This window comes from Nelumbo lutea, chromosome 1 (genome assembly GCF_056320005.1).
Source record: "Nelumbo lutea isolate HS-2025 chromosome 1, American lotus-T2T, whole genome shotgun sequence".
Classification (NCBI taxonomy): Eukaryota; Viridiplantae; Streptophyta; class Magnoliopsida; order Proteales; family Nelumbonaceae; genus Nelumbo; species Nelumbo lutea.
The window spans coordinates 62,616,352-62,638,049 of NC_142684.1; the positions used below are offsets into that span (position 1 = coordinate 62,616,352).

Genomic DNA, 21,698 nt, shown 5'->3' on the forward strand with positions numbered 1-21,698 from the left:
CCTAAGTGGTCCCTGGGCCAAGCCACCTTATAACACCCAGGGACTGTGGGCAGATGCAAGATTAGCCCATCAGGTATTACCCTCTATGGTCTTACACTCAACCTCTTAGCCCATAATGATCAAACACTACCCGACAAGAGAGGACCTCTCCCTCGGCTACAAGGAACAGTGTTGCATTCTCTGCTTATATGGATTCTAGGAATTAAAACCTTTTGCAAACATTTTGGAAACTATAACATAAATATACTTTTATATCTCATATAAAATATATTTTGCAAAACAAATCTCAACGATTGAAATCGGCTGTTGTCAGTCTTGGTTTCCATCAGTGAGAGTGCATACCTGATCATTACATTTGTCCGACAAAGGGGCTGATCCTATCACTATGATCACCCACTCAGATGAATTCTCTGACTATCCCAACATACCCAGGTTTTGACCCCCACTAAGGATCTCACTGATTGGTACATCAAAGACAACCCAATCCGATACCTAGTGTAGTATCATAATCGAGTCTAGGGGTCGGGTGTAACTTTCCAGTTTTGCCCATTAATCTCCAAGGTTTAGGGCAATACTGGAAATCTGATCCGGTTCAAATATTCAATTAATCATACACTACATGTGCCTAGGGTCTCACCCTGGCGGATGAGACAAGCCACCCCAACCAACTTGGTGGCACATCAATGTCAGCCTTATGAGGATAGGTCTTCCCAGACCGACCCACTAGCTGTGAACATTCTAAATTAACACGGGTCTCATTAAGTGTCCAGTTTAAGGGGATTACATAGAAACACACCAAAGGAATATGAATCAAATATGTACTTTATTCATTTACAATAAATTCATACTATACATCATTCTGATTGGAGCTAAGGGCATACAACTATCTAACAGAATCATCGACCCGAAAAACGATGGCCAGAACGGTTCCGTTTTTTGGTCGTATGAGTCACACACTCGAATGACATAACACGTATGATACTGCTTAATGGACCTCACAAACTCAATTTTTTTACCTGTAATTTTTGTTGTCAGAATGAATCGTCCGTTCGAACCGAATGATCAAACCGTCAGTTGTCAGAACGGACCATCCATTCGAACCAAACTATCGAATCTTTTATATATATAAGATGTTGATATATTGATTATAGGAGTTCATATATGCACTCACTTGCAAGTTGCTACCTCCAATGAAACATGAACAGACCATAAAAAGAAATAAATTCAACACATATCACATTAAATTTTTATTTTAATCACCGAAGTGTTCGTATTTCATTGGCATTCACAAGGGAACGGTCGCAACAAATATGCTCTGCTTTTATTATAGTAGCATTTTGTGATATCATTAGCGAGTGTCGAAACTTTGTTGAGTTTTTTAACCTTAATATCATATTCAAGCATATGTATTGGGAAACAAATCAATTGGCTGATTTGTTACTTTGTAAAGCTTTTAATAATCGAGAAGGTAATAATGAGTTTAGGACATGTGATTTTAATTTTATTTGTAAAGGATGTAAGGAGAAGTGCTACTCCCAAGCTTGTGTAGCTCACCTTTTTCCATCAAACAAAAAGAGAAACAATTGCAAGCATGATTTTCAAACTACTGTTGACCCAGACGGACGAACCATTTGGCTTGGAAATCGGACAGGCAATTGATTTCGTTTCACCCCTAAACCATTCTTTAGACAAAAAAAAAAAAAAAAAAAAAAAAAAAACTGTTTATTTGATTAATGATCTGTCAATCCATTTAACCCGAACAACAGTTTTTGACCATTTTATTATTTGAATTTCAACAGGCCAATCCATTTCGACTGGGAGGTCGAACCGGTGGCAAAAACGGTTCCGGTTACATGCAGGTCGGTTTTTAAAACATTGATTGCAAATTGTGAGTTCATGCTGGTGCAGATGTTCCTTGCACGTAAGTCCATCAATATTTTTTGCAGGTTTATTCTTTCTTACATGAAAAGCAGCCGGACAACATGATCAGCTTTGCATTTTATAAAAGCTATTCTTTGGCTGTTCCTCGCTTCCATGTGCAGCACTTCACTGCATTCTGTAGACCCGAGACACTCTATAGTCTATCCTGGTCCATGCCATAAAGCAATAGAAAAAATCCAATTCTTTTATAGATTTAACCATAACAGATCCCTGACTTTGAGCCTTGTTCATATTATAATAAATCCTATCGGACCTCTCCTATGTTTTTCTTTTGCAATCTACAATCAAGATCCATTTAAATTTCCTTCTCCAATCTCTTCAGTCTAACGAAAAGCTTATCTATTTTCTAAGAAGCATGTTCTTGTGGTTGATGCATGCTCTCTAGTATAGTTATTACCCTCCTGAACACATATAATGGAATCATGGATCATCAATCACCAATTGTTCCAATGTGGGGTCACCTCAGTCTTTCACTAGACAATATATAGCCTTCAAAAAGATGGTCTATTGATGAAAACAATCCCAATTTGTCTTGATAGAGAAACATCTTCCGGGTCTTATTAGCTGAAGACAAAAGTTTATCATCTTCTCCCTTTTTTTCTGTTGGTTCCAGCTCTTTCTTGCTTATTTAAATCATTCCGTCACTAAAGTTCAAGAAGAAAGCATCCACCTTCAACTCAAAGATAAATTTTGCCTGCCCAACAACAAATAAAAATAAAATAAAAACAAATGCCTGCATCAATCATCGAGGCAAACAAATTTGACAAAACAAAAGAACCCAAACAGTGAAAAAGTAGAAAATAGAAGCCCTGTTTTTTTATAGAGCACCCAACTTCCCCATGTGACAATTACCCAATGGTGAATTTCACACATTTCATACTTGCTCAATTGACAGGAGCAAACAAAGAACCCACAAACACCTCCATAAACTAAACAGAAAATCTATCTGCATCACCAGTTCTCAATTGACAACAGCAATAGCAATAAAAATAATATTAGAAAATAAGTTGCTATTGGATCTAAATCTGCTGCTTTCTTCTATAAACAAAACATGGGGTTCACTCCTCTACAATCCCAAAACAGATCATCACCTGTTTTCTATCATCAGCAATGCCTGCAATTCCAAAGAATCTCCTTCTTTCTCCCAATATCTTGTCTATCACCTTTCTTGTTTCAATAAACTCCCTCTTCTTCTTTAGTTGTTTATCCATTAATGAACAGGGCCAAGCTCTTCTCACATGGAAAAACAGCTTAAACAGCTCTGTAGACGCGCTGGTAACATGGAATCCTTCAGACTCAAAACCCTGCAACTGGTTTGGGATCATTTGCAATGCCAATGGCGAAGTAGTCCAGCTTAATTTGAAGTCAGTCAATTTGCAAGGCCCGTTACCTTCAAATTTCCACTCTCTCAAGTCTCTGAATACTCTTATCCTCTCAACAACCAATCTCACAGGCCCAATACCAAAAGAGTTTGGAGAATATCAAGAGTTGAATGTCATCGATATCAGCAACAATGCCATCTCTGGAGAAATCCCGACTGAATTTTGTAAGCTGAGCAATCTGCAAAGTCTCTCTCTCAGTTCGAATTTGCTGGCAGGCAGTATCCCTCCCAACATTGGGAACCTTTCAAACCTTGTCTACCTTGCTCTCTATAACAATCAACTCAGTGGCGAAATTCCAAAATGTATTGGAAGGTTAAGTAAGCTGAAAGTCTTTCGAGCAGGCGGGAATCAAAATCTCAAAGGGATGCTGCCTTCAGAGATAGGAAATTGTACTAATTTGGTCCTGTTGGGACTTGCAGAAACCAGCATTTCAGGAAGCCTGCCTCCTTCAATCGGTTCACTGAAGAAGATTCAAACTATAGCAATTTATACATCTCTTTTATCTGGCCCTATCCCGGAGGAGATTGGTAGCTGCAGCCAATTGCAAAACCTGTATTTGTATCAGAATTCTATCTCAGGTTCAATACCAAAACGAATTGGGGAGCTGAGAAAGCTTCAAAACCTACTGCTGTGGCAGAACAACCTGGTGGGTACGATCCCTGATGAGCTTGGACGTTGTAGAGAGCTCTTGGTTGTGGATTTATCAGAGAATATGTTGTCAGGCAGCATACCAAGAAGTTTAGGGAACCTCTTGGAGCTTCAGGAACTTCTGTTGAGCATTAATCAGTTGACAGGTACGTTGCCTACTGAAATCTCTAACTGCTCAGGTTTAACACACCTTGAGGTCGACAACAACAACATTTCTGGTGAGATCCCAGCTGTTGTAGGCAAACTAAAGAGCTTGACACTGTTCTTCGCCTGGCAGAATAAGCTTACAGGAAAAATCCCAGAGAGTCTAGCAGATTGTAAGAATCTTCAGGCTCTTGACCTATCATACAACCAACTAATCGGACCAATTCCGAAACATATTTTTGGATTGAGAAATCTCACCAAGCTGCTACTGGTATCTAATGATTTATCTGGTTTCATACCACCGGACATTGGAAACTGTACCGACTTATATCGGTTCAGAATAAATGACAACAGGCTCGCAGGAGTGATTCCAGTCGAGATTGGGAATTTGAAAAATTTGAATTTCCTTGACATGAGCAATAACCGGTTTCTTGGTGGAATTCCACTGTCACTGTCTGCCTGTGAGAATCTGGAGTTTCTAGATCTCCACTCCAATGGTCTTACTGGATCTATGCCGGAAAAACTTCCAAAAAGCCTTCGATTTCTTGACATTTCAGATAATAGACTAACAGGGCCATTGACTCCAAGCATTGGGTCCCTGACAGAGCTGACTAAACTCATTCTCGGCAAGAACGGATTTTCTGGTAGAATTCCACCGGAGTTGGCGTCTTGCTACAAGCTACAGTTATTGGATCTCGGTGACAACGGTTTGTCAGGCGAGATACCCAAGGGATTGGCCGATCTTCCTGCACTCGAGATATCTCTCAATCTCAGCTGCAACCGCCTGTCAGGTGAAATCCCAGCTCAACTCTCCAGTCTTCAGAAGCTCGGAATCCTTGACCTTTCCCACAATGCGCTCTTGGGGAAGGTTGACATGCTTGCTAGCCTTCAAAACCTCGTCGCCCTCAACATCTCCTACAACAGCTTCTCCGGCGAGTTACCCAACACGCCATTCTTCCGGAAACTCCCACTGAGCGATCTAACCGGGAACCGGGCACTCTACATTACCGGCGGGATCGTGACTCCCGCCGACCACCTGGAGCCCAATGGGCACACCAGATCGGCATCAAAGCTGGTGACGTCTGTGCTAGTCAGTGCCAGTGCAATGTTACTCTTACTTACAGCATACATCTTAGTACGTGCTCGTGTAGGTAGTCTTGGGGATACAGAAAACGATGCTTGGGAGATGACCCTTTATCAGAAGCTCGACTTCTCGATCGATGATGTTGTTGGAAATCTTACGTTGGCCAACGTGATCGGAACTGGAAGCTCCGGTGTTGTCTACAGGGTGGAAATCCCAAATGGGGAGACGTTGGCAGTGAAGAAGATGTGGTCGACAGAGCAACCGGAGGCATTCAAGTCTGAGATTCGGACACTGGGCTCAATCCGACACCGGAACATTGTGAGGCTGCTGGGGTGGTGTTCGAACAAGAGCATGAAGCTATTGCTCTACGACTACCTCCCGAATGGGAGCTTGAGCGCGCTCCTTCATGGCTCCGGGAAGGGTGGAGCAGACTGGGATACAAGGTATGAAGTGGTGTTAGGAGTGGCGCATGCGCTTGCCTACTTGCACCATGACTGTGTCCCTGCTATCGTGCATGGGGATGTGAAGGCTATGAACGTGTTGCTGGGTCCAAGATTTGAGCCGTATTTGGCTGATTTTGGGTTAGCCAGACTTGTGGATGCATCTGATGCTGGTGATGAACTTTGCAAATTGAATTTGAAACCTCAGCTTGCTGGATCCTACGGGTACATGGCCCCAGGTAATCAAACTATTCATCTCCTTTCCTTTCAGAACTTTTTTTTTTATTTTTGCTTTAATTCGTGAAAAATACTTGGCTGCTCCCACGTTGGAAGGATATGCATCTTACCATAGTTTAGGATTTTGGGGTTTACAGTTTAGAATTTAGGTTTTAGATTTAAGGGCTTAGAGTTTAGGATTTTGGGGTTTGGGGAACTAAAGTTTAAATCTATAAATCAGGAGGTATAGTGTTGCCTGTAGTTGGTGAGCCTCAGTCTGGTGCATGAATAGTCTACTAGAATTAGGTGTTTTACTTGAGATAGGATTAACCGAACACAACAGCTGGAATCATTACTAACACTCCACATCAGTCATAAAATGGAACGGGATCTGCTCTTCGTACATGGGCACCTAACAGGCACATCCACCTTGCAATGGGAACATCTACTGAATAATAATTTATCCCAATGCATTGTAGGATGTGAGTGCGAGGTCGGTGTGAGCTGCCCTGTGTGAAGAGTAGATTAGGTCTCTCATAAAATACATGGAACCTACAACCATTTACCCTCTCAATGAAAGTCCCATGTATTTTTTCACTAATGTGGGTAGGGGTGTTCACGGGTCGGGTTGGGTTGGGTCGGTTTATTGGGGTTTTCCCAACCTGGTCGGGTTACCTGAAGTGGAAAGCAAAACCGACCCACTGATAGGTCAAACCGACCTGGTCGGTTTGAGTCGGATTGGATCGGTTTCAATTTTACTCCTGTACAAAAAGACACCTAATTGAATTCTAATTGTAATTGCCTAGCGGGTTGCCTATTTGGTGTAAAAAATTATAGAAAGTTAGAAATTATGATAGATTGCCTATTCTAATTGTAATTGCCTAATGGACCTTCTAGTTCTAGTAGAAGATTAGTTATAGTTGAGTAAGAAACTACTCAAACTAAACTACCGAACTAGTTCTAGTAGAAGATTAGTTGTAATTGCCTAATTGCCTAACCGACCCGATATATCGATTTATACATTTGCCCAACCCGAAACCGACCAATACAGATGAAAACTCGGCTGACTCAGGTTGGTCGGTTTGGTCGGGTTGGGCATTCTTATGAATAGCCCTAGGTGTGGGTCCATTGCCTGCTACACAGTGGCATTCATGTGAAATAAAACCTGGTGTGGGGCATTATCATTGGTTCCCACACCAATCATAAAATCAAGGCCATTTTTTATTGGTGGGTACCACAGTAATAAATCCAAGGCCTTGATTTCCGATTTTACCCTTGAGCTAATGACTGTACCGTAGCAAAAGTGAACTCATTCAAAGGGGAACATCAGACCTGTTTCACCCGCAGTGTATTGGAAACATTTCCTGATGATAGTATCAAAATCAATGATGTCATCATCGGGAGATGTTCACATGGCAGAGATGTACTGTGGGATGTTGTGGGGCAGAGATGTGAACTCAAGGAGGGCGGATTCAGTCCTCACACTGTTCTGTCATTTCCAGTTGTGCATCGGGAACATTTCCATACTTATATCTTTTTATTCATGGAGAGATACTCCCAATGCAGGGGCTGAAAAGGGCCGTAAAACTGGTGTGAACACAGCTTTGTGAGCACCAAATCCGATTTCACTTCTCTAACAATTTTGGGTTTGTACAGAGCATGCATCCGTGCAACCTATCACAGAGAAGAGTGATATCTACAGCTTTGGTGTACTATTGATGGAAGTCTTAACTGGAAGACATCCCCTAGATCCAGCCTTGCCCGGAGGGGCGCATTTGGTTGAATGGATCCGAGACCACTGGCAGAGTAAGCGTGACCCCATGGAAACCCTCGATCCAAAGCTTCAAGGGCAGACCAACATTCAGATACACGAGATGATTCAAACACTCGCAGTTTCATTTCTGTGTGTCAGCACTCGAGCACATGACCGTCCTATGATGAAGGATGTTGTAGCCATGCTCAAGGAGATCAGACATGTCGAGATTGCAAAGATTGAAATGGACCAATTCAAAGGTGGAAAGGGAGCTTTTTCATCAACAGCACTCGCATCCTCTCCTGCACAGACTAGGGTCTTGCAAGTATCTTCCAATTGTTCTTTTTCTTTCTCTGATGACTCGATTTGAGGGAAGAGGAAGACGATCATGGGCTTGAATGCTTGCTGTAAGTTTTCCAAGTTGGCGGAAAAATTCCCCTAAAGGAAGCGCACGCCTCTGGATTTACTCCATTAAAAAGAATAAAAAAGAGAAAAGAAAGAAAAGAAATTGAATTTAGGGTTATACAAATCCTGTTTCACCAGTACATTGTATCAAGGGCTATATATCCTTCACCTTCTATCATTAAAGTTCCATCATATACATACAGATTATAGCAACTAAGTTCAACCTCTTAATTTTTTCCACTCTAAGCTTACGCTTAAAACCAAAAAATCCTAATCAATTTGAAGATTCAAATGTTCATACAAGACCTCAAATTAGTGGGGTTCTTCATACAATCACTCTCAAAACAACGGAAAAAAAAAGCATCCACTTCAAGAACATTTTTTTTTCATGCACAATTACCTCTATCAAGTACTCACTTCAAATGATATGAGAACCCATATTAATAATGTCGAACCTTTCTCATTGAAATTTAATCAAAGCACAAAGAGTTAAACTGAAAATCAACCAATATCATAGAAGTGGTAACCAATCAACTGGTAGTCGTCAAAATTCACCCAGGGCAATCTAATTGGTCAACCTCATGTCATACGTTTCCAGCATCATTGACATTGAGAAGCACAACCCACAGTGTAGAACCCAACCAATTAAAGTTTCGCTTAAGTTGAGATATCTTTCTTAACATCTAGTTTTTCAACTCAAATAAAAGCCCCAACCCCAACAAAGCTTTTTTAGTCTTAACAAAAAATACACAAAAGCTTTCAATACCTGGCATGGGGGTCACATTACTCTAGATAGAGTGTATCATTATTCACAAACAAAACCTGATTTAATCTCTTAAATCAAATAAAGAAAATCTAACATGAATTTATCATATGGATAATTGGTCCTAAATAGGTGGCCAACTGCCCATTAACTAGTATCCTAGATAGGGAGGAGTGGACTGCCAATACGATGATGGGTATGACCAAGAGAAATACTCTGTACCCAAGGGTCAACTTCCCTGGGATGAACCTCCTAAATGTATAGATCGACACAAAAATCTTGTGCATTTAGACTTCCAATCAAGCTGACCTTCACTATCTTGGTGAAACCGTCCCAATTCCAATTCACCAATTGGTAATCCCTCGGTCTTATTTAGATTTGAGAAACGCCTCAGTCGCATGGCTGCTCATCATCCATAAATAATACAAGTATGGCTCATCAAAAAGCCGATGCCTACACAAATTGCAAGAAATGGTGTTTCCATTAGCAATATCAAAGATTACATAAAATAAAGAATTCTTCATTCATCAAGGAATGTGCAGCCAATCCAACTGCCAATAAACTCCAAAGGTGATGTCTGCTTGATATTACAGTTGACTCTGCAACCAGATCATTTTAAAAAGAGCTTGTCATACAAGATGGCAGCAGGTAGGTTGACATATAACGCAGCATGGAGAGCCATGTGTAGCTTTAGTCTTGGCTACTTATGCAACCTTTTATATGATGAACAGATTGCCAGAATGTAGGGCATTGCAATTATCCCTGATCCAGACTTTTGCATGGAATCCCTGGTCCACCAAATCAAATTTTAGGGAACTAAACATGGAGGTACCAAGATCGTCTCTCCTTTACATTGCAGGGAAAATGAATGTGTGAAGTTACACGAGAATCCCCTAGTCAGGTTGTCAATATACTTAGGGAGGATGCTTGGATTCCAACCTCTTTACAATGTAGCTGGTAACAGCCCAGTTAAACCCACGGTACTGTAGCCATCTAATGATCCTTGATTTCCGTGTCTCATGAGGAACATCTCGACCCTGCAACCACTGCTTTGAGGCCTTAGTAAATAGGCTTTCGAGTAAAGACTTTGACATACCAAGATTCAACTCCTGACTGCTCCCAGAATCATCCTGCTCGAAGACAAGTTTCATTGCCTTTTCTGCGTCTGTTTCATTCACTCCCTTCTGGAGAAGTGCCTGATTCCACAGCATTGAATCATCCCCAGGTTTCATGTATTTTCTTAACAATTATACCAGAAATGAGGCATAAATAACTATAAAAAGTTGTTAGTTTTTTTAATCATTTATAAGTTTTAACTACTATAAACAAACAAGGATCTTCAACTTGTTAAATCTTTTCACCATGTAGTAATGAAAAGTACACCTTGATATGTCCATTTTATTGTGAAACAAACACTGCCTTGACATTATTATATATCTATCACCGCCATATTTCATCTATAAACTCAGGGAAAATACGCAAATTTAATTAAAAAAATAAAACCAGGCACCAAAAGGAAAGGTAAGTCAAATTGTTCAGAAATCGGGAATGATAGATAAAGGTTATGCAGTAAAAACCTTTAAGAGAATAGAAATCAAACAACAGTTCAAAAAAGAATATATCTTACTTGCTTAATTCGCCTTGGCCCCCAGCAAAATGAAGACCATCTAGACCGAGAAAATGCTTCCGCATATAAGAAATCATTAATCAATCCCCTACAAGAAACCAAAAGTGAAATGAAATTGATTAGAAAAAGGGGTAATAAAGAACAGTATCTGATATCACTTTTTTTTGTTTCTTGTGCATTTGGATGCATGCAACTGTGTTCCTATGTGTCACCATTAAGAGGAAATGCATTAGCATAAGAATGTCTCAAAACATTAGCCCAGTAAGTCTCACATAGGCAATCAACTTGTCTAGACAAGATCTTTACCAACTGAATTTAGGTCTAGGAAATTGGTGGGTGTAACGAAGTACCTGCACTGATGATAAACATATAATATTTAAATAGAAACCCTTATTAAACACAATTATTTAAATTATATTACTAATTCATTGATATCGTCACCATCATCATCATCTAAGCTTCGTCCCAACTATACAGGGTTGGCTACATGACTCCTGTTCTGCCATTCTGCTCTGTTCAGTGTCAAATCTATTGTTAAATTATGGCCTTTAAATCATTGCTTACTACTTCAACCCATATCCTTTTTGGTTTTCCCCTAGTTCTTGCAGCCTCTTCAACTTGAAACTGATCACTTCTTCTTACTGGTGTCATAGATGATCTTCTCATTACTAATGCATTGATATGATAATTAAAATTTAGAAATATTGTTTAGTATAATTAACGTGATTAAATAGACATCCCACCAGATAAGGGTTTCAATAATACAGGTATGATTGAGACGTTGAGAGGGTGAAAAGAGTAAGGAGTGAAGAAAAGGGATATAGTGGCTCAATGCATTTGTACTTCAAAATTCTGATGTTCTAGTTACATGACCCTTTTATAGAGTGGAATTGCAATTTGCAAAAGAGGAACTCTGTGGATGATCCCATATGTTACCCAGGCAAGGGCGTGCATTGACAAGCCACCACCTAGGTGTTGGGTGGGAGATTGGCTGCATTAAGGATTGTGTGCAAGAGAGATGAGATCATAGAGAAGTGCATGATCATAAATTGATAATAATAACAGATAGCCTTCAGAAAAAAAGCTACTACAGAAAAAGAATAGAGAATTTGTTCACTTTTGGGATGCCCTTGAGTAGAAACTTAAGTTGGGTTTGAAGCTCATCCAAATTGGGCATACATAATAAAATAGTATCCTTCCAGATAAAAATAGACTTATGAAATATTATATTCCATAGAGATAATATTATCTGTTCCCATCCATCAAGGGTTCATTTTAAAAAGCATAGCATGATAAATATGTTTATGATATAAAATACTTAAAAGGTCATTGCTTGGTAGTTAATGCAGTGGTAAAATCTTCTGCTGCAGCATAGAACATGGGTTCAGTTCTGGAAGTGACCACTTCATGCAAGAAAATGATGGTGGTTACCAAGACCCAAGATAGTTGGGACCAATATTGGGTAATGGCCCTTGTATATAATAACTAACCATGTAGACACCCCATTTTCCGCACACTTTCTTGTAGAAAGACTGGACCAAATGGGCCCTAGTCCTTTAGTGTCATTCTTATTAGTTCCTTCTTGTTATGTTTTCTTATTGGGCCTTCTTTCTTTATGGGCCTTTAGCTTCTGTTTTATTTTATTTTTTTTAAGTGTATTGCTGATGTGGACGCTTACTTAAGGGCCTCCTTGTAAATTATGTAACTTAAATAAGTTTAATAAAAAGATAAGAGTAGGGGAAAGAGGAAATTATCAAACTCCTTTCTTCTCCATTTTTCCTTCTTGCTGTCTTCCTCTTCTTCCTTTCCTCTTTCTGTTCTAATCTAAATATTTCTGCTAATTTTATTGGTCTGAATCACATCTTCGTATCAGAGCAGGTCCTCCTTCACTTTCTCCTTTTTTTTTACTTTTTTTTCCCAAACACTTTTTCCTAATCGAAAGGTGTGGAGAGATAAATTGCTGATCAATCAGATATCTTGTTCACCTAGTTGGTAGAGGGTTTGGAGAGTGGGAAGCTGGCCGAAGATTGCCAAGAAAGTGGGACTGCAGTTTTTTTTCCCAAAACCCTAGCCGACTAGGCTGTTTCCAGTTACAGGTTGAAGAGGATTTTTGGGTGTGGTGCTCAAGGCTTGGAGGGTTCCTTTTTTATCTCCAAAAATGGGTGGCTGCAGTTGGAAGTGGTTTTGATCACTCCGGTTTGAGCGGCTACCTCCTCTCTTTCTCCCCGAAGGCCAGGTATGGTGAAACCCTAGTTTTGGGACTTTTGAGTGTTTGATTGACCTTAGTTAGGTCTATAAAGGTTGAAAACATTGTTTTTTTATTTTCGTTTGATTGATGGAACAATCTAGAAGTGAGATGAAGCAGATCCCGGTGTTGGGGGTTGGTCCCGTAGATTCCATTTTGACAAGAGTGACTACAATTAAACTTGACGGAACAAAATACCTTGCTTGGGCACAATCCATTAAGATCCATGTCTGTAGTAGAGGTAAACTGGGGTTTCTCACAGGTAGTAAGGTGATGTCGTAAGAGACTGATCCTACATATGAGAAATGGATGTAGGATTTATTGGGTGGTTGGTAAATTCTATGCAGCCCCACATAAGTCAACACTATCTGTGGATGACTTCAGCCAAGGAGATTTGGGATAGTGTTACAGAAACATACTCTCAGAAATTAAATGTTGCAAGGGCCTACAAACTGAAGAATGATGTGAAAATTTTAAAACAGGGGGAGAAGAGTGTGTGTTGAGACCCAAACACTCCCTCCAGAACCCACTAGGGGAGTGGAGTAGGCCACCACCCATCAGCCATTCACAAGAAGACAGAGGAGACAGGCGACAGAGCCCAAGAATTAGTTACACTCAGAGTTGGTTACTCTGCCGCCTGAAGATATTCCACCCATGTTATCTGCCAGAGTTAGTTACCCAGAAATCAGAGGATATTCCCTCTGATATTACACCTGTAGGCCAGCTATATAAGGCCATCATCATATAATGAAAGCAATGAATGATTCTCTCTTAATTTCCTTCTCCTTGAGTCCAGATTATTCCTTCCTTCCCTTCTCTCTTTTCTCTCCATCTTCTGTTTCAAGAGGTCAAGCCTCCCTAGAAGAGGCTTCCGAGGTGAGCGGAACTCACCAAGTTGGTATCAGAGCCTAGTTGCAGACCAGCTATGCCGCAGACAAGATCCTTTACCATGGAAGATAGAGTCGACCAACTTGAGATTGGGTTCCACCAGGTACTAAACGAACTCAAGGATCTCAAGGTGGTCATCTCTAACGTCACCTCCCAACAATAATCAGGCGAGACAGTCATCCAGCAAGGGCTGATGCCTCTGTTTCCAATAGCCAAGGAACTAGTGTTACCCCGCCGAAAAGGTCACTAAAATCAATTTTCCCAACTATTCCGGTGGAGATCCCATTCCTTGGATTTTCAGAGTTGAGAGATTCTTCGAGTACCATGAAACCCCTGCACACCAGCGTGTCGCCATCGCCTCCATTCACCTAGAAGGAGATGCTAATCTCTGGCTCCAGTGGTATCGACAAACCCATCCTCAGGTAACTTGGGCGGAGTTCACAGAAGCCCTGTGCATCCGTTTTGGGCCGACGGCGTTCGTGGATTACGACGAACTCCTCACTCAACTAAAACAGACTAGGACGGTAGTAGACTACCAGCTCAAGTTCGAAAGAATGGCGACCAGGGTACATGGATGGCCGGAGAAGGCCTTAGTAGGGTGTTTTGTGGGAGGTCTCAGAGAAGACATCCGCCTGGAAGTGAGAGCTCTTCGACCAGCGACAGTCATGGCGGCGGTGGGTATGGCTCGCCTGCAAGAAGAGAAGATTGATAGTATGCGTAGAACCAGCAAGCAATCCTACCCGAATGTGAGGATTCCCCAAACAGCAACCCATGAAACAAGTTGGGGATTCTCAAAAGCCCATTTTGCCCAGGCCCACTGTGCCCTTCAAGCGCCTCTCGTGGGCTGAGATGCAAGCCCGACGCGAGAAGGGCCTCTGTTACAATTGTGATGACAAGTTTGGACCGGGCCATAAGTGCAGAGTCCAGCGCGTGTTTCTCCTTCAAACAGAGGAAGAACCGGAAGAAAACGTAGAAGACTGTGAACTAATCTCATTTGAACCTGAACCTGTTGGAGCCAAGATCTCCTTACACGCCCTCATGGGCCTCAACCTTCTTCAATCCATGCGAGTAGAAGGAAGGTTGGTGGGCCGATCTATGATGATCTTGATTGACAATGGCTCTACCCTGAATTTCACCACTTGTCGATTAGCAGGGCAACTAGGTATGTCTATACAACCCACTCCGCTCTTTTCAATCTATGTGGCTAATGGAAGTCAGATGTTATGTGATGGTGTGTGCAAGAAGGAAAAGATCATTATACAAGGCCACTATTTCATGGTAGATCTCCACCCATTGGATTTCTCAGGGGCTGATATTATTCTGGGAATTCATTGGTTACGTGACCTAGGGCCTGCACTGTGTGATTGGGCCAAAATGACAATGGACTTTTATCAGGATGGTCAAACTTGCCATCTACAAGGGATGCGGCCTCTGAGTCCCCAAGGTGATACTGTAGCTTCCATGTTACGGGCCTCCAAGGATACTGGACAGCCCTTATTTATGCACTTAGGCATGCAGCCCACAGTTCCAACTTTAAACAATCAAGGCTGTGACCAACCCACGGAAGCCCAACACGAGGCACTACGATCGATACTCGACTAGTTTGGTGATGTGTTCAAGGAACCAAGCCAATTACCTCCACCCCGGGCCCATGACCATCAGATACCCCTCTTACCAAATTCTAAACCGGCCAATGTGAGGCCATATAGATACCCCTACTTCCAGAAGCTAGAAATTGAGAAGGCGGTAAGAGAGCTAATGAACAAGGGGCATATACAGACCAGCACCAGCCCATTTTCGTCCCCTGTACTCCTAGTAAAAAAGAAGGATGGTGGTTGGCGGTTTTGTGTAGATTACCGGGCCCTGAATCAGATTATAGTGAAGGAGAAGTTCTCGATACCCCTCATTGATGAACTGCTGAACGAGTTAGGCGAAGCACAGATGTTCTCCAAACTGGACCTGCAATCCAGGTATCATCAGATCCGGGTTCACCAGGCTAACATCCACAAGACAGCCTTCAAAACCCATGATGGCCATTATGAGTTTCTAGTTATGTCGTTTGGGCTCACAAACGCCCCCTCCACCTTCTAGGCCCTCATGAATGACATTTTCAAGCCATTCTTAAGGCAATTTATTTTAGTATTGTTCGATGACATTCTGGTTTACAGCAAGGATTGGGGCACCCATATGGAACATCTGAGACTTACCCTCACCACTCTAAGGGAACATCAGTTATATGCCAAAATGACCAAGTGTTCTTTTGGACAAAAACAGATACAATACTTAGGCCATGTGGTTGCAGTAGGGCGGGTCATGGCAGACCCAGAAAAGATAGATGCCATCCAAAAATGGCCTAAGCCCACTACTGTAAAGGCTCTCAGGGGTTTCCTTGGGCTTACCGGGTATTATAGGCATTTCATTAAGGGGTATGGGCTCACGACCGCCCCTCTAACGCGTCTGTTGAAGGAGGATTCTTTCAGTTGGGCTGATGAGGCCCAACGGGCCTTTGAAGACTTGAAGACAACAGTTTCGAGCCCTCCAGTCCTTACTCTTCCGAACTTCACCCAACCCTTTGAGATAGAGTGTAATGCCTCGGGTGCAGGGGTAGGGGCCGTCCTGATGTGGAAGGGACAGCCCATTGCTTACTTCAGCAAGGCCTTATCAGCCGCCCACCAGAACCAGTCCACTTATGTCAAGGAGATGATGGCAGTGGTAATGGCAATCCAGAAATGGCGTACATACCTATTGGGACACCAATTTATCATAAGATCAGACCAACGAAGTCTAAAGTATATAGCAGAACAAAGAGTGCACACCCCGGAGCAGCAAAAGTGTCTTAGTAAACTGATGGGCTTCGACTACCAAATAGAGTATAAACCTGGGCCCGCCAACAGGGTAGCTGATGCCTTATCGCGGGTAGAGGAGCTGGCCCAACTAATCTACTCTCAGCCCAATTTTCCCTTGTTTGAAGCCATACGGCAAGAGGCAAGGTCTAACCCACAACTGCAGGACATTAGGGAAAAATTGAGGCAGAACCCTTCCTAGGTTGTAGGGTACCAAATTGTGGGACCAGACCTCTTCTTTAAGAGCCGATTCGTGATTGCTCCAAATTCTAGCCACAAAACTGAACTATTGAAGTTGTTTCATGATTCCTCTTTGGGAGGACATTCAGGAGTGCTAAGGACTCTAAAGAGGCTCAGCAGCCACTACCATTGGGTAGGAATGTGCAAGGACGTGTTACACTATGTATCTGAATGCCAAACCTATCAACAGGGGAAATACTCCTCATGGTCTCCTGTGGGCCTTCTACAACCCCTCAAGATTCTAGCGCAAGTATGGGAAGACCTCTCCATGGACTTCATCACCGGACTTCCCCGTTCTTTAGGGAAGGAGGTTATCATGGCAGTAGTTGACCGTCTCACCAAGTATAGCCATTTCTCTGCCCTACCTCACCCTTACACCGCAGCAACGGTGGCTGACATCTTCATACGGGACGTCACAAAATTGCATGGGACACCAAGATCCATTGTCTCGGACCGTGACCCTACCTTCTTGAGTTCATTCTAGAAGGAATGCTTCCGATTGCAAGGAACCCAACTGCACCCATCCACAAGTTACCACCCCCAGACAGATGGACAGACTGAAGTTCTTAATCTGTGCTTAGAAGAGATGCTTCATAGGGGAGAAGCCCAAACAGTGGGCCCACTGGCTTCCATGGGCAGAATACTGGTACAACACGACTTATCAGTCAACGGCAGGAATGACACCCTTCAAGGCTCTATATGGCAGAGAACCTCCTCTCATATTACCTTATGAATTTGGGTCGGCTAAGGTGGCAGAAGTAGAGACTCGCCTACTAGCAAGGGATGAGATCCTTAGACTGCTCAAGGCCAATTTGACTAAATCCCAGCAACGGATGAAGGCCTACTATGACTTTCACCACCGCCCACTAGAGTTTCAAGTAGGTGATTTTGTCTACCTTAAGCTCCAACCTTACCGCCAGATCTCAGTGATGAGACAGGCTTGGCACAAGCTAGCTCCCAGATATTATGGGCCCTATAAGGTGCTGGAGAGAATGGGCCTTGTTGCTTACAGATTGGACCTCCTTGCTACCTCGAAGCTACACCTAGTGTTTCACATCTCACTTCTCAAGAAAGTTGTGGGGAATTATACCCCTATCTCACCCAACTTACCCCAATTTACAGATGAAGGGGGCATTTACATGGAGCCTATCAAGATTGTAGATTTCCAATGGGTTCGACAAGGAGGGCAGGTTGTGACAGAAGCCAAGGTTGAATGGGTCAGACTGCCTCGAGGCCACTTGGGAACCTTATCTAAGGCTGAATGAGAGGTTTCCTAACCTAGACCTTGAGGGCAAGGTCAGTGCTAAGGGGGGAGGAACTGTTGAGACCCAAACACTCCCTCCAGATCCCACTAGGAGAGTGGAGTAGGCCACCACCCATCAGCCATTCACAAGAAGACAGAGGAGACAGGCGACGGAGCCCCAGAATTAGTTATACTCAGAGTTGGTTACTCTGCCGCCTGAAGATATTCCACCCATGTTATCTGCCAGAGTTAGTTACCCAGAAATCAGAGGATATTCCCTCCGATATTACACCTATAGGCCAGCTATATAAGGCCATCATCATATAATGAAAGCAATGAATGATTCTCTCTTAATTTCCTTCTCCCTGAGTCCAGATTATTCCTTCCTTCCCTTCTCTCTTTTCTCTCCATCTTCTGTTTCAGGAGGTCAAGCCTCCCTCGAAGAGGCTTCCAAGGTGAGCGGAACTCACCAGTGTAGCTGTCTACTATTCGATGTTGAAGTCACTATTGCAGGAGATAGATGTTATGGAAGCATTCATATGGGAAAGCACCAAAGATGCAGAAATTTTCAGAAAATTTGTGGAAAGAAACAGTGTTTGAATTCTTTACAGGACTCAATCCTGAATTTGATATTACAAGGCAAAATATTCTGGCCAAGGATGAAGTGTCACTTGCTCAGGCATACTCTATGGTGAGCAGTGAACAGAGCAGAAGACAGGTACAACTACAGACCCCACCTCCACTAGAACATTTTGCACATGCTGGATTAAAACCAAAGGGGGTAAATGAAAAAAAGGAGGTGATATGTGAATATTACAAGAAGCCGAAACATACAAAGGATTCTTGTTGGAAACTTCATCCAGATCTTCCAGAAAGGTTTCGGAACAACAGCAATTTTAGGAAGGGTGGTCAATCTGGAAAGACCAAGAATGCAAATGTTGCTACAGTATCTGCTGTGGAATAGCTGGCAACAGTGAAGGCGGAATTTGAAAGATATGGGAAATTGATACATCACTTGGAGTCTACTGTTGCATCTTCCACCTCAGGCACCCCCTCTACATCTGCCTTTGCCCATTCAGGCAAGTTTCAAAGTATCGACACGTATCGGCTGATACCATTCTGGGACCCCTCCGATACGCCCCTACAGTGGGTGTATCGGAGGTGAGCGGTTCAAGGGGTAGAGAAGACCTAACCCAGCCCCCCTAAACCGGTTGCAAAAAAAATAAAAAAAAGGCTCCAAAATGTGTATCGATTTGCCCAATACGCCCCTATCAGCGTACCGAGTGTATCGATATTTTGAATCTTGCATTCAGGTGTTCATGCTTCTGTAAATCATGCTACAACCTCAGGTAATCGTAGAATTCCTTGGATTATAGATCCTGGTGCATTAGACCATATGACTAGCTTACCCAACCTTTTTTGTTCATACTAGCTCCTCTTAGGTAGAGAGAAGATTTCTCTTGCCGATGCGTCTCTTGCTCCCATCTCTAGCAAGGGGGACGTTAGAGCCTCTGACTCACTTGTATTATCCTCTGTCCTTCATGTTCCCAAACTTAGCACTAACCTTTTATCTGTTAGTAGTTTAACAAAATCAATGAACTGCAGCATAACCTTCTTTCCTACTTGTTGTGTTTTTCAGGACCTAAAGTCTTAGCAGACGATTGGGAGTGGCCATGAAGCGAATGGGATATACTTGTTGGATGTCTCTGATCAAAGTTCTGGATTACTTACTGCAATAGCTTTGGAGTCCATTTTATTAGAGTCAGTTGATAGAGTCATATGTCATTTCAGATTTGGTCATTTGTCAGATTAGGGGAATATCCCTATTGAGTCTTCATTGTGAGTCATGTGAACTTGCAAAACATTATAGACAATCTTTTCAGCGAGTAATAAAAGATTTGTTTCTCCTTTCCATATTGTGCACTCTAATGTGTGGGGCCCATATCATTTACCTGCTATGGGGGGTTACAAATATTTCATTCTTTTCATTGATGATTTCTCTCATTACACCTAGATTTACCTCATGAAATCCCAGGATGAAGTACCAAATATTGTACAAAAATTTCATGAACTTATACTTACCTAGTTTAATACTCGGATCCAAATATTCTGATCTAATAATGCAAAGGAATATTTTGAGAAGAGTCTTTCATCCTACTTTGATACCTTTGGAGTTATTCATTAGAGTTCCTGGTCCTACGCTCCTCAACAAAATGGAGTGGCGGAAAGGAAGAATAGACATGTGGTTGAGGTTGCAAGGAGCCTCCTTTTTGCTTCCCATGTTCCTATTAAGTTTTGGGGGGATGCTGTTCTTACAGCTACATACTTGATAAACTGAATGCCTTCCCGGGTTCTGGGGTTTAAAACTCCCTTTAGCTTGATTTTCCCAAATGAGGATCTCTTCTCTCTTCCTCTCAGAGTGTTTGAGTGCACTTGCCATGTTCATGTTCACAATAATCAAAGACATAAGTTTGAACCTAAAGCACACAAGTGTCTTTTTTGGGATATGTCTCCACACAAAAGGGATATTGTTGTTTCGATCCGGTTCGTGGCACTCGCTTTGTTTCCAGAGATGTCACATTTACAGAGTCTATTCCTTTCTTTGGTACTTCTCCTGACGAGGAGAATTCAGAGGAGTTGTTTGCATTGTCACCATCTGTTCCTCTTCCAATTCCCATTGAATCTTCTATGGAATCTCCTCCAATCGAGTCCTCTATTGACTTTTCTTCTCATGTTTCTGCTCCCCCTACTCCTCCTGCTCATCCTCCCACATTTCCTTCCCATCCTATTATTCAAAGGTGGTACTAGAGACAAAGACTCAAAGACATGCAAGTTGTTTCCATGCCTTCAGATGTGCCTCTTGCTCCTCCCATCACTACTAAGGTAACGGGTCAGCCCTCTTCTACCACTTTGAATACCTTCCCTGACCTTGATCTCCCTATTGCCCTTCGCAAAGGCAAATAGAAATGTACAACTCATTACATTTCCAAACACCTGTCCTACAGCCTTCTTTCCCCTTCCTATTATTCCTTCCTTGCCTTTATTTCCACACGTGACTCCTAGATCTGTCCCAAAAGCCTTGTCCAAACCAAAATAGAGGGATGCTATGATGACTGATGACTGAACTAGATGCTTTGCATAAGAACAATGCTTGGGAAATTATGGATTTGCCTTAGAGAAAGGAACCGGTTGACTATAAGTGGGTGTTCACTATTAAGTATCATTCTGATGGTACTATTGAGAAATATAAGGCCCGTTTGGTTGCTAAAGGGTATACTCAGATGAATGGTATTGACTACCTGGAAACTTTTGCCCCAGTAGCCAATATGACTTCAGTTCGAATTTTGCTCTCTTTAGCTATTGCTTTTGATTGGCATCTTCATTATTTTGATGTAAAGAATGCTTTCTTGAACGGGGACCTACATGAAGAGGTCTATATGTCTTTACCTCCAAGGGTGTATGGGAAGGAGATGCAAGGAAAGGTTTGTAAACTGAAGAAATCCCTTTATGACCTTAAGCAATCTCCTCAAGCCTGGTTTGATAAATCTCGGGCTGCTCTTGTTGCTTTTGGGTACACACAGACTCAGTCGGATCATACCTTGTTTGTTAAGAGGAGAGATTCCTTAGTGACCCTTCTAATTGTCTATGTTGATGATATTGTGATTACTGGTAATGACACCCAGGAAGTTGTTCATCTCAAAAGTTTTCTTAACACTGAGTTTGAAATTAAAGACTTGGGGGAACTTAGATATTTCTTGGGAATTGAAGTTGCCAGATCTAAGGATGGTCACTTCATTTCTCAACGGAAGTATGTTCTTGATCTTCTTGCAGATACT

At 42.2% G+C, this 21,698-nt stretch overlaps 2 protein-coding genes across 4 annotated transcripts in view; one reads left to right on the forward strand and one right to left on the reverse strand.

The window, feature by feature from the left end:
- Nucleotides 1-2,111: 2,111 nt before the first annotated feature.
- LOC148874873 (regulatory protein RecX family protein) overlaps nucleotides 2,112-21,698 on the reverse strand; it is a 31,171-nt gene continuing 11,584 nt past the window's right edge. The window contains exons 5-6 of one of the 3 annotated variants that reach the window (XM_088965609.1): nucleotides 10,404-10,491; nucleotides 2,112-2,635 (exon numbers count right to left, since the gene is read on the reverse strand). In XM_088965609.1, coding sequence (XP_088821735.1) covers nucleotides 2,570-2,635; nucleotides 10,404-10,491 — 154 coding nt within the window. In that variant the 3' untranslated portion in view covers nucleotides 2,112-2,569. Of the gene's footprint in view, nucleotides 2,636-9,238; nucleotides 10,016-10,403; nucleotides 10,492-21,698 lie in introns of those variants that run through there. The other 2 variants (XM_088965608.1, XM_088965610.1) reach the window with 2 other exon arrangements.
- On the forward strand, nucleotides 2,908-8,121 carry LOC148874874 (LRR receptor-like serine/threonine-protein kinase RGI3). The gene is made up of 2 exons (XM_088965607.1): nucleotides 2,908-5,878; nucleotides 7,512-8,121. The coding sequence occupies exons 1-2, from the start codon at nucleotides 3,052-3,054 to the stop codon at nucleotides 7,976-7,978; spliced, it is 3,294 nt and encodes a 1,097-aa protein (XP_088821733.1). The 5' UTR covers nucleotides 2,908-3,051; the 3' UTR covers nucleotides 7,979-8,121.